This window comes from Anomaloglossus baeobatrachus, chromosome 5 (assembly GCF_048569485.1).
Source record: "Anomaloglossus baeobatrachus isolate aAnoBae1 chromosome 5, aAnoBae1.hap1, whole genome shotgun sequence".
NCBI lineage: Eukaryota > Metazoa > Chordata > Amphibia > Anura > Aromobatidae > Anomaloglossus > Anomaloglossus baeobatrachus.
In genome coordinates, this window is record NC_134357.1 from 580,893,230 (window position 1) to 580,907,212 (window position 13,983).

Below are 13,983 nucleotides of genomic sequence, written 5' to 3' on the forward strand. Positions count from 1 at the left end.
GACTCAACCTGCTCTGTTGCAGCCCCTTCCTGCGACAGTCCAGTCCCAATGTCCCGGATCCCAATAACACGCCACCCAAACAACCTGACCTCTGGATACCCATCCACGGGTCCATGACCAGGTTAAGGTCCCAGGTCTTGTGTTAGATGACTCTGGTTGGCACAGGAGGTGCAACTATGTACAATACACAAGTTCGTGTTGATCACGCCAGTCCTGTGAAAATGGTCCATTTTTACTATATATATATATATATATATATATATATATATATATATATATATATATATATATATATATATATATATATATATATATATATATATATAAACACAAAGTCCATGTACCGGGTGTACACACTGTAAAGAATCTGGTTGCAAATTAGGTAACTTCTGCATTAATTTAAACCCTGATTGACTATGCACTTATTCACTAACCTTTTCTATATGGAAAATAACAAACTGTGAAAAACAATACACGAAAATACCAATACCTAACAGTTCTATGGCATCGTTAAACCACTGGTATTTTTCAACATTCTTAAACTACCGGGTCCCGTAGCCACGCCTCTTTAGGGCCACGTACTACCAAGCTCTAAGCACGAGACACTGCTCTCTCAAATAATCCAGCACGGTCACATATTTTTTTAAGGTTTTACTGAACTGGTTAAGAAGGATGCTGCAGAGCTGGGGTCGTAGAGCTCACTCTTTCACTGTGAGAGTGATCGCTGAGGGTTGTGGGATCTCACAACCTGGAAGTTCCTTTAGGGGGACATTAGGGACACTTTTGGCACTGCATTATATTTAAAAAATTCACTAATCTGTGGCTCTTCACTGTTTTAGTAAATAATAAAAGCAGCCACAGATTTGTTATAAGCACTATTTAAGGGGAAAGTCATCAAACACATTGCACTAGAAACTGGGGGATATTACCCCTGTAACAGTGTCAGCAGCAGATCCCCCATAACAGTGCGTCATGACAACATTTTTGCTTCAATCGTTTTCCCTATTTTTCTCCTTCAAAACCTAGGTATGTCTTATGGTCCGAAAAATACGATGAGTTTAAAAAGAGAGAGAATTTTTCTTTCCCTCACCAATTCTTATTTGAGCAATTGTAGCTGATTTTTGGATAAACCCTTTGAATTATAGTACATCATGATGGCTTCTCCCATGTGACTCATCTGACAACAGGACCTGATTAATGATACAAAAAACATTTGGCAAATTCTGAAAACAAGAGAGGCTGCTCCGCTCTGGTGGTTTTCTGATTGTCGGCAAGACTTGATTTACCAGTTACACATTTCAATTATTGCGGCTTCTTCACATGTTTAACAAGATGTGATTTCTGACAATAACATTTTCCACATTCACAACATAAAAATGGTTTATTTTGTGTGATTTTTTTTCATGGTAAACAAGACCTGATTTCCTAGTAAAACATTTACCACATTCTGGGCATGAAAATGGCTTCTCCCCTGTGTGATTTTTCTGATGTCTAACAAGGTTTGATTTCCGAATAAAACATTTCCCACACTCTGAACATGAAAATGGCTTCTCTCCTGTGTGTTTTTTCTGATGTTCAACAAGCTGAAATTTCCGAATAAAACATTTCCCACACTCTGAACATGAAAATGGCTTCTCCCCTGTGTGAGATCTTTGATGGAAAATAAGATCTGATTTCCAACTAAAACATTTCCCACATTCTGAACATGAAAATGGCTTCTCCCCTGTGTGATTTTTCTGATGTCCAACAAGGTGTGATTTCCGACTAAAACATTTCCCACACTCTGAACATGAAAATGGCTTCTCCCCTGTGTGATTTTTCTGATGTCTAACAAGGTGTGATTTCTGAATAAAACATTTCCCACACTCTGAACATGAAAATGGCTTCTCCCCTGTGTGAGATCTTTGATGGAAAATAAGATCTGATTTCCAACTAAAACATTTCCCACATTCTGAACATGAAAATGGCTTCTCCCCTGTGTGTTTTTTCTGATGTCTTACAAGGTCTGATTTCTGAATAAAACATTTCCCACAGTCTGAACATGAAAATGGCTTCTCCCCTGTGTGAGATCTCTGATGCCAAACAAGATCTGATTTCCAAATAAAACATTTCCCACATTTTGAACATGAAAATAGCTTCTCCCCTGTGTGAATTTTTTGATGTCTAACAAGGTGTGATTTACAAATAAAACATTTCCCACACGCTGAACATGAAAATGGTTTCTCCCTTGTAGGAGCTGTCTCATGTTCCACATCCTTTCTGTAACTTTTATTTTGATTACAATTCTGTGATAATTCGTAATTTTGGACTTGTTTGAAAAGATCAGATGATAAAGCTTTCCAATAAAGGACTGGAGGTATATCTGGGACAGCAGCATGCTCTTCATATGTATTATGTGTGATAGTTTGATCATCTGTTTTAAATTTTGAAGATATTAGATGTCCATCTGAACTCCTGATACAGTCATCGGCTATAAATAAACACAATCTTATTATTTTTTAATCATATAATTTCGAAAGTAGATTTAGTTTTTTAACCATAACATCAGAAATTAAATTAGGAAACAAATTATTCTGAATTTGTTTTTCAATTTCCAGATCTAAGAGTTACATCTTCGTTCTCTGGAATGTGCTACAGTAAATAATCTGATTGATTGTTGCAATGTGACTGTAGGATAATGAGGGACGGGGGCTCCTATACTTTCCTCATGCTAGGAGACCTTAGCTATCCCTAACCTCTGGATTACCCCTGAACGTGGAAGAAGGGGTAGGAGTAGGATGGAAATACAGATTAAGACAGACGGTAAAACCAAATTTCAGACACACCGCAAACTCACAGAAATAAACAGTGAGATACTAAGGAGAAAAGCAAGAGCAGGAAGGCAGAAATAACAAGGGTTAACACCACAACTGCTCACAGCAATAATGCACAACAACCACTAGTTTGTATCACAACACCTCACCACACTTTTATAGGTAAATTATAGCTGGCGTTAATGGAATAGTCCAGCCAGCATATACAGAAGGGGAGCGAAAGATATTGGCTCCCCTACAGCATGTAATCAAAGACATTAACAAGGAGCCCAGCAAAGAATAACTCTTGCTAGTTTTACTAAGTATGTGGTTCAACACCTGCGTCTCACTGCATTGCTCACAGACATCAGAGAAGTTAGCAGAGTGCCAGAATCTGTAATTTCCACAGATCCTGATACCGCCATGACAGTTGGCGATGCCTGCAACCGTCTGGTTGTGACATTGATCCACAACATAGACAATTTCAAAAAGGTTTTTTTTCGAAGAAGACAGATGCCAAATATTTAATGGGTTTGTCCGGGAGTGTAACATTGATGGCCTATCCTTAGGCTTTGTAACCAAAGCAGGTAGCAGGGTTTTGCTGTCTGTGCAGGTAAACATTAGGTCTCCCATTCATCAAGACCGGCGATGTACAATGAAAATTGATGTCAGGGACTGGCGTAAGATTTCTGGCATAGGGAACGCCGCAGTTTGTTATGAATTAGAGAAGCGGTGGCATCACACCCTTCTTCTGGCCTAGCTCTGCCCAATTTGGCAAAGCTGGTTAAAATTGGCGTGAAACCTCCAAAAGTTGCACAATTTATTTTTTGTACATTCATTTATTATTGACTGTAGAATGGCTATGACGTATCAATGTTTGGAATCAGCGGTACAAAAGGATGTTGATGAAATAGAGAATCATGACTGTAAGGCACTAGAGTGTTAATAAGTGCTGAGAAAACCGTGCAATGTAAAACCAACAACGGTCATCGTAATCAAAGAAAACATGAGACTATAACAATATAGCTCTGCAGTGCAGCCAGGCCAACCATCTGTCCTTATAAAATCCTTCTCTGGTCTTCTTTCCAAGCTTATTGAGCAATTCACTGGGGGCAAAAAAGGGGTTTTCAGGTTCCATCTGGTACCAACCATCAATGATGTATTTATGTATTTACTGTTGTCAAGACCAACATAATCCAAAAGCTCAAAAGGACCCATTGGGTAACGGGCCCCCAATTTCATTGCAAAATCCATGTCTTCCTCAGATGCATGACCTCTTTCATGAAGATGCACAAATTCCATTAGGTATGGTACCAAAAGACGGTTAACAATGAAGCCTGGGTTGTGTTTACATGACACAGGCGTCTTTCCCATTGCTTTACTGAAGTTTATGAGAGAGTGAGAAGTTGTTTGGCTAGTCATTGTTGTCTTTAATCAAATATTTTTTATTTTTCATTAAATATACAAAGCCAATGTCAAATTCTCAGCAATAATAAACATAACTACAAACTTTCCATTCCCAACAACCCCTCCCCCCTCAGCGTACATATTACCCACATCTATATAAAAGATCTCACATTTGTGCCTTTCAGTGACATATATTGGAATGTGTAGAACCAGGTATCCCTGCTCAGAGACCAACATCTCCCAGCCCTAATATTTATCCATACTGCAACCACGGATTCCACAGTCTATCAAAAAGTGCAAGTTGTTTCCTTTTCCCATATATACTTCTCTCCATCCGAGCAATATGATTAACATATGCGATAAATTCCCCTCTAGTCGGTGGGTCCCCCTGCATCCAATGTTTGGCAATTACTTTCCTGGCCGCATACAGCAATCTGGCTATCACTATTTTAAAAATGTTGTCTACTCTGATTTCCTCCACATAACCTAGGAGATATACCAAAGGTTGTTTGGGAAGTTTGCATCTATAAGCGCCTTCTATTTTGTTAAGAACAGTTATCCAGAAAGACGTCAACCTGGGTCACGTCCACATCATATGGAAGATGCCGGCATCGTCTCCATTGCACCTAGGGCAGTCAGAGTTACTCCTCAGTCCCATTTTACACATAATTAGTGGGGATCTATACGCCCTATTCACCACATACAGATGGGACAATCTTGCTCGTTCACTCATTGATAATTTCGGTATGTACTCCAGGACACTTTCCGACACCTCATCAGTGATCCCGTCTATCTCTGCCTCCCATTTAGTTCTAGTTCTTACTGGGTGGTTAAGCAAATATGTATGCAATAGATCCCTATATATAGTTGATATGATTTCTCTTGTGGCCACACTACTACACACATATTTCCATACTAGGTCTGCCTGAACCAGCAATGATTGTTTAACCCTCTGAGCCGCTACTGCATGTGCCATTCGTTTATAGTGGTAACACCCGGATGGAGATATCCCAAATTCATCTTGTATTTGTGTAAACAGCTTCTAATGTCTCTGGTCTAGAATTTTCCACATATACCATATACCTTTACGTGGCCATTCCTTAATTTTGCCTATCTTATATATCTCAGAGCAGTTATCATTTTCCCCACACCGGAGTGAATTCAGTTATTGCCGTAATCCCCCTCATCTGCTTGATCTTTCTCCAAATTCTGTTCATCAAATTAAGTGTAGGGCTTGTTTTCCCTAGTCTCCCAAATGATCCATCCTCCAATCCTAACACCAATTGTCGTCGATGTAAAACATGCCCCAACAATCTAGATGCTGTATCCACCGCCACTAAATTCGACCATCCCCTGAAATGTTGACTCTGAGCTGCCAGATAATATATTCCTGGATTGGGTAACACTAACCCTCCCTCGTCCTTTGGTCTCTGCAACATTTCAAGTTTGAGTCTGGCTTGTTTGTTCTTTTATATTAGAGCACGGAACATAGAATCAATCTCCTTAAAGTGACTCTGAGGGATCCAGATAGGAGTATTATGTATCACGTAGAATATCATGGGCATATTACCATTTTAATAAGGCTAATCCGTCCTATTACTGATAAATAAAGCTTATTCCAAGCAGTTATCTTACTACGCAGTTGGTTCAGCAAAGGGACTAGATTAATAGTGATGTAATTCCCAATTGGTAAGGATACCTGTATGCCCAGATATCTAAACTGGTCCACAACCAGCAATCTGTTAACCTCATCACCCTAGGTCGACCAGTCTATTCCTGCGTCCACCTGGAAAAGGTTTGATTTGGTCCAATTTATAGTCAGTCCAAAGATCCTTCCGAACCGTTCGATCACCTGCATGGCATGGCTCAATGATTCCCCTGGGTCTCCCAATAATAACAGAATGTTGTCTGCATAGAGGGCTATCTTTTCTTCTAGAGGGCCATATACAAATCCCTTTATGTCTCTGTTCTGCCGTATAGCAGCCGCCAGTGGTTCCCCCGCTAGAGCAAAAAGGAGAGCCGAGAGCGGGCAACACTGACGAGTACACCTTTGTAAGTCCACTGTGTGTGACAACATTCCATTAATTCTCACTTTAGCCACTGGTCTAGCATATAACAGCTGTATCCAAGATGTAAAGTTAGGCCAAATTCCATATGTCTTAGCACTTTCCATAGATACCCCCATTCCACACTGTCAAATGCCTTATGGGCATCTAACGAAGCTATCACCCTCTGTCCCGGATTGTCCACCGGTAGCTGCATGTTAAGGTATAATCTTCGTATATTTTTCACCGTAGATCTACTAGGCATGAAACCCGACTCATCTGGGTGAATTCAAGCAGATATCACTTCTGTTAATCGATTAGAGAGTACTTTGGCCAAAATTTTAACATCAGTCGTTAACAGTGAAATGGGCCGGTATGACTCGGGGAGTTTTGGATCCTTATCCTCTTTAAGTATTACTGTTATTATCGCCTCCCTCATAGACGCTGGCAGTGTCCCCCGCTCTCTTGCCTCCTCCAAGACATTCAACAAATTGGGTAAGAGTATTTCTTCCAGAGACTTGTACACCTCCACCGGCAATCCATCCACCCCTGGGTCTTTTTTATTTGCCATGCCATGCAAAGCTCTCTCCATCTCCTCAAGTGTAATAGGGGCCTCCAGACTGTGTCTCTCTGTCTCTGCTATTTTGGGTAATGTCATTGTATCTAAGAAAACCTCTAGATCCTGCTGTCTCGACACCCCTCTAGTGGAGTACAATTCCTCATAAAAGGCTGCGAACGTGTCCAGAATATCTTTCCCCTCCATGACCAAATCTCCCGCTGTGGAGCGAATACAGTGTACAAAGGATGGTTTTCTCTGGGCTGCCGTCACCACCGACAACAGGTGTCCCACCTTTTCTCCCGCCACATAGAAGTTCTCTCTGAAAAGCCTGTTTCCTGCTGCTTTCTTCAATAGCACTTTATTAACTTCTTCCTGAGCTGCTTTTAGCTTTTGCCTATTCTCTGGTGTGGGCTGTGCTACCATCTCTGCTTCTGCTCCCTTCAAAGCCTCTAAGCAATCAATTTCCCCTTGTCTACTACAAGACTTACACCGGCAAACGTCTCTAAATAAAAGGCCTTTAAAGTATGCCTTCATGGCGTCCCAAACTACCAAAGGATCCGCACTACCTCTATTTAAGGCCCTATCACATACACACAGATAAACCTTTGGCAGATCTGTGGTTGCACTGAAATCATGTACATATTGTTCCATTTGTACACAGCCACAAACCTGGCACAGAAAGCCATGGAACCCATAGGGTGTAGGGGCGACATGACAGCCCGGAGGGTAGGGAGTTGATGGGGTTAAACAGTGTTGGTTCGTTTAGCAATGAGGAAAAGAAGGTGATTGGTTAGGGGGTGGAGTGTGGTGGAAGGAAAGGAGGGAGCTTTATGGTGTATATAATAGGAGGTGGGAGTCCATTACCTCCTCTTGCATTTCCTGGATGACAGCTTCCCACCCACCCTCCCTTCTATTGTGTATTGTTATTATTGGTGTGTTTATATGCATGTATAATTATTCAATTTTAAGAGCCATTACAACAAAAAAAAAAAAAAAAAAAATGAGAAAAGAAAGGATTGGAGAAAGTGTCGTGTATAAAATAATAATAATAATAATAATAATAATAATAATAATAATAATAATAATAATAATAAAAAAAAAAACAAAAGAAAAGAGATTTCTATGTGGATTGTGATGTATATTGTCATTTGGGATTCTTGTAAGTGGGTGAATAAGATGGGGGTAATGTGGGAATATATGTATATGTATATAATGTGTATGATGTATATGTGTATGGTCAGCATAAATAATGGTGATTATGTTCTTTGTCACAGCAGCGAGGGTAGGTCTGGTCCAGAGGAGCTCTAATTGTTACTGGTGTTTGGATGGAGAGCCACTGGGGAAGGTACAGTGGCTCCGGTTACTGGTGATCTGCAGGTACAAGGTTGTCTGCAGGGAGGAGGTATTGCTCCATTGGTGATCAATGCCTTATATATGGGTCAGGGTTGTTGCCAAGGATTATATATTAAGGAGTTGATGGTTGCCAGGGAGTCACAAGTGGCTATAGTGCCCCAGGTGATAGGTAATTGAAAGTACGGGTGTTTTTGGTTTGGGTAAGGGTATTACTCCTTTGGTGACTTTTACCTCATTTAAATATGGGAACATTGTTATGGTCAGTGATCCATTTTGGTGAAATGGTAATCGCAGGAGGAGTCACTGGTTGGGGTCATGGTTCTGGATCCAAGTGCAGTGCAAGCACGTGGTTCTGCAAGGCATAGGGGGTTTTGATCCGTACGTGATTAATACCTCTTATCTCTGGGCTGGTTGCAGCTCGGGGATGTTGTTGGATTAAAGTCGCTAACGGGCTTTAAGGTTTTTGAGGTCACAGTTACTGTCATGCACATGGGGGATTGATCCGTAGGTGATTGATGCCTCATATCTCTGGGCTGGAGGTTGCAGCCGGGGATAATATTGAGTTGGAGGTAAAGAGGAATGTAAGGTTTTGAGACACGGTTGATACTTGATGCTTCTTGGGGGGGTTTTAATCCGTAGGTGATTAATGCCCCCATCTCTGGGTCGGTGTGTTGCGGCCAGGGATCGTGTTTCTGACGGTTGTGTGATTGAAGGGTCACTTGTAGGATATAGTGGCTTTGGTTACAGGGATCTTGCAGGCATGGGGTCCTGCAAGGTTGGGGTATTGATCCGTAGGTGATTAATGCCTCGTATCTCTGGGTCGGTGTGTTGCGGCCAGGGATTGTGTTCTGGTGGTGGAGTATGGCTTCTGCACCGGACTTATGGCGGGGGGTAGGTCTGGTCCAGAGGCGGTTTAACGGATAATGTTATTTGATTGGAGAGTCACTTGTAGGATATAGTGGCTCCGGTTACAAGGATCTTGCAGGCATGGGTCCTGCAAGGTGGGGGGTATTGATCCGTAGGTGATTCATACCTCATCTCCGGCCCGGTGTGTGTTGCGGCCAGGGATCATGTTTTGGTGGTGGAAGGTGGTTTCTGGACCGGGCCTACCCAGGGTTACGTATTGTATTACGTACTGTATTATTATTATTATGGTATTACCTATTGTTAAATGTTGGGGACGCCCGTTGGACGGCGCCCCCTTGTGTTAGTGTGTAAACAATAGGCAATAAAGGGCTGCTGTGGCCATTTTTTACCAAGTCGCAAGCAGTGTCCGTGTATTATTGATACCGGGTAATGGTAATTTGGAATAATATTGGAATCAACGACCGGAAAATCCCTCCTGGAAATGTCATGATTGTTTACAATTTCACTGCAACCACAGATTTATCTGTGTGTGTGACAGGGCCTTAAGGGTAAAATATTCCAGCATCTCACTAGATATACCGTCCATGTCAATACTATTTAACCAAACCGGGTGTAACTTCCATTCTCTTGTTAGCCTCTCCCCCACTCCTCATTTTTTAATAGATACCAGAATTGGACTATGATCCGATATTACTCTAGTCAAATATTCAACATGCGCAATCCCAGAATCCATCAGATCATTTCCCAAGGCCAGATCTTTACGTGAAAGCGTACCAAGGGTCGCGGAGTGACAGGAAAAACAGGTCACCCCCAAATTTCTTATCCTCCAAACGTCTACCAACCCCACTTCTTGGATAAAGGTACCAAATGCTGTCGCTCCATCACTTCGCGTCTCCCATGATTTTTTGCTTCTGTCCCAATATGCATCTATGACATTATTAAAGTCACCGACCAACAAGAATGGCAAATTCCCCCATTTAGCTGAGCGCTCTCTCACCTCTCTAAGTTTGGCACTAGTGTAAGGCAGCGGAACATATATAGCAGTAATGCATAGTGATTGTCCATACAACTTACAGATCACCATTACATATTGTCCCTCTGTGTCTATCCATGTCTCCACTTCTTCATATTGGGCGGATCTATGAACCAACATAGAGACCCCGCTAGCATAGGTAGAGAAAGTAGAATGATATGCCTTTTGCACCCATCGTTTGTTCAGTACATTCGTCATTTCACTTGTCAAATGCATCTCCAATAAACACATTACTGATGGTCTCTGGTCTAGCATATATTTTATCATTGCATCTCTTCTACCTCTATCTGACAGTCCCCTTATATGCCAACATAATACTTTAATCTCCTCTCCCATATTGAATATCACAGGTTATCTTTGTACAGGCATCCTGTCCCTCTGTACGCTGAGTTTTCCCCTTCCCTAGCCCTTCCCTAGCCCTCCCCTTAGAACCGCCCCAACTAAACTCCTCCACCTCCGATTTACATCTTTAACTCCCTTATGGGGAATGAGGTCTATCTGTCCTAGACCGGTCAACCTCTCTCCTCTTTTTCTCCCGTACCAAACCTGTCTCATCCTAGTGAGCAGAACCCCCTAACTCACCTCCCGCCTTAACCATATTCGTTTTCATTTGCAAATTTCATATAATGTAAACAGTTAACCTGAAAATTTGAAAACTATCGACCTCCTGTCATTGTCCAGCTTATTGTTAGTGAATTCCGCTGTCCCATCTAACACTCAGGAACAGGAGCAGGAGATCAACAATGATAACCTGGTAGAAAAAAAAAAAAAAAAAAAGGGGGTACTGTCTCTGCAACAAAGATGGGCCTATGAAGTTTCCTCCTCTTCTAGTGTATGCAATTGCTTATGAATAACCAGTCTTGAATCCCAGGAAAATCACGAGATTGCAATATCGCTCATAGCCAGCTTCTATCCTTCTCCTGTTGCTTGCAGGCTTCCTTGCATTGATGTCTATCCACTTCATGACTTCTTCCGGATCAAGAAAGAAGTGAACCTTCTCCAGTGCTACTACTCGGAGTTTTGCTGGGAAAATCATGGAGTATTTAACCTCCAGCTCTCGGAGTCGTCTCTTTACCCTTGTGAATTGCATTCTTTGATTCGGTACAGAGTAGTCAGGGTATATAGCTACTGGGTGTCCATCTATTGTCAGGGTCTCCATATCCCGTGTCTTGCGCAGAATAATATCCCGGTCTCTGTAGTTAAGAAGCTTCCCCAGCATCATACGAGGTCCCTTGCCAGGTGGCTGCGGTTGCATTGGAACCTGTATGCCCTTTCAATAGCGTATAGCTTAGTCAGATTATCGGCGACAATTTTCTCTTTAAGTGACATTTCTATGAAGTCAGTAGGATTTCTTCCCTCAGCTCTTTCTGGGATTCCCACCAGTCTTATATTGTTCCTCCTGGAACGGTTCTCCAAGTCGTCTGTTTTTGTGGCCATCTCAAATATCTGCTGCTGGAATTTTTTCTCTGCTTTTTGTAGTGCAACTATGTGATCCTCAGCTGTCCCCACTCTTTCTTCCACAGCACTGGTTCTCATATCAGCTTTCTTCTGATCCTTTTTGAGAGTAGCTATATCTCCCTTTATTCCCAGCACCTGCTGGGTTAAAGTTGTGAGGGCTTGTTTGCAGAAGGTGACCACCTGAAATACATCCTTAATAGTGGGTTCTTCTGTATTTCATCTGCTGCCTGCTGCTCTCCTGAATCCTCATCCTGTTTATCTTCCCCTGATTCTCCCCTTGCTCCTTCAGTCTCCTCCGGGTCTTCCTCTGTGCCAGCTTTGCAGCCGCTTCCATGCGGCGCTGGCAGGCTACGTTTGCCTTCTCCGTCTCCTCTCTGACCTCGGCACCATCTTGTGAGCCAGGCACTTTCCCGGCTCCCGCTTCCTTCTGCCGCCGCTTGGTCATCTCGCCGATTCAGGAGCTGGAACTTCTGCTGGGAGTCGGGTCCTTCCCCTGTCCTCCGGTGCCACTTTATCCGTCGGCCATGCGGTGGTTCCGGCGGTGTCACGGGGAGTCAGCGGGAGAGTGTCTCCTCGCGTGCGCTCACATCCTGGTCCAGGCTCCGCCCCCAGTCATTGGTGTCTTAATGACCTCCACCAGCTTCATCATTGGTACTGGATTAAAGAAATGCAGCCCTCCGAAATGATCCTGCCTAGTTGTGGAGTTGGCTATGTCAGCTATGAGGAAGTGTTGCTGGCAAATATGGTGTGTTCTGGTGCAAATTTGTCCAGTGTCTTGATTAGTGCATTTTTCACTTCCATGTTTTCTATTATGACTTCCACCACCAGATCATTGCTGTGCACCACAGCTGCTGGGTCTGTGCTTGTGCTTAAATATCAGAGGGTTTTGCTGATGAATTGTGAATCAGCCTCAGGCTTGTCCTGTCACATCTTCTTAGTGACCATTTTCAAGCTGTCTTCAATACTTTTGGCAAACTTTTTCAAGATGTCATCAGTCTGGTCCACAAAAACAACAGTGTGTCTGTTTTCTGCCGCTACTTGCACTATCCCGGCACCCATCAGGCCTCCTCCGATCACAGTCACGTGCTTGAGAGTCAGCTTGTTCGCAGTGGCGCCGGAGGCCATACATTTTGCTATGAATTACCAGTAAGAGGAGGACATGTCTGCTTGTACTGCTGGGAGCTGAAGGACATGCGAGTGAGGTCACCACAGTGCACTGTGATGATTTAGTTGCACAATCTTTTTTCACAACTCTGTGTTGCATAAAAAATTGATTGAAAAGTGATTTCTGTCAGAATTCTAGCATAATTGCTTTGAAGAATCAAGGTCTAGGTGTCAAATCTCCTTCTGTAGGTGTCTCCAATCCTTCCAGGGTAGTTTGCCAGTAGTTCACATTCTCTAAAGCAATAATTTTATTAGATATTTTTTGGTAGTTTAAAAATTTGGTATTTAAGTGTGCGGCTGTAACCCTTTTTTTCTATTATTCAGCTATCTACATATACACACACACACACACACACACACACACACACACACACACACACACACACACACCAGCCTGTCTCCTCTTCAGCTTTAGACTCCTGCAATTAAGAGACCTTTGGTCACATGACGTGATGTCAAAAAGGTTCTTAAGCAGTCCTATAATTGGCATATAAACACTGGGGCCGCTAGGAGAATGGGGGCCCTGTGTAATTGCCCAGTTTGCTCAACCCTTTCCCCTAATACCAGTCCTGCATGCCAGCCTGTGTCCTGGTCAGTTCTTTTAGACTCCTAGAATTAAAAGACCTTTGGATACATCATGTCACATGACTTCATAAAAGGTCCTTAAACAATCAACCTTAGAATACAACTGATGGGGACCCTAAGAGACTGGGGTTCCTGAGAAATTGCACAGTTTGACTCCTCCCAACGCTGGCCCTGACTATAACTAGGGCTTATTTTTAGGGAAACAGGGTGTTCATGAACCCTCTGCAGGTCTTTGAGTTGCCTTCATAACAACATAGAGAAGGGACTAGAAACAAACAGCAGAAGAAGCAGAAGCAAAGAAAATACAACTGAAAAAAAAAACAGAGCAGAAAGTCTAAAAATGTAAACACAAAATTAGTGCAGAGAGTACATAAGTAGATATCTCTTACTGGATAGAGCTGGAGGAAACACATCCTGAGGAACATCGGGGTCTTCTTGTTTACAGTCCTGTGGGAGAAGAGGACGGGAACATCTCTCTGGTGTTGTCCTCTTACTGGGTAGACCTGGAGGAGACACATACAGGGACTGAATTCATTCCTTACATACAGATAATTATAGGCCGTGTGTATTTAGTCCTGTCTATTACCTGGTGATGTGAGGGGCTGGGAATCCTCCATCATGCCGTCCTTGTACAGATCTTTGTGTCCTTCTAAATACTCCCACTCCTCCATGGAGAAATAGACGGTGACGTCCTGACACCTTATAGGAACCTGACACATA

General features: G+C 42.6%; 2 protein-coding genes and 1 pseudogene across 2 annotated transcripts in view; all 3 read right to left on the bottom strand.

Annotated features, from left to right (window-relative positions):
- The window catches only part of LOC142313125 (uncharacterized), a 149,721-nt gene that overhangs the window by 115,546 nt on the left and 20,192 nt on the right, over positions 1–13,983 (bottom strand). The window lies entirely within an intron of this gene.
- Positions 306–13,952, bottom strand: LOC142312452 (uncharacterized). Its single transcript, XM_075351395.1, has 3 exons — positions 13,850–13,952; positions 13,653–13,766; positions 306–2,470 (listed from the first exon to the last, which is right to left on the bottom strand). The coding sequence occupies exons 1-3, from the start codon at positions 13,932–13,934 to the stop codon at positions 1,317–1,319; spliced, it is 1,353 nt and encodes a 450-aa protein (XP_075207510.1). The 5' UTR covers positions 13,935–13,952; the 3' UTR covers positions 306–1,316.
- On the bottom strand, positions 3,805–12,675 carry LOC142310599 (hydroxyacyl-coenzyme A dehydrogenase, mitochondrial pseudogene; annotated as a pseudogene).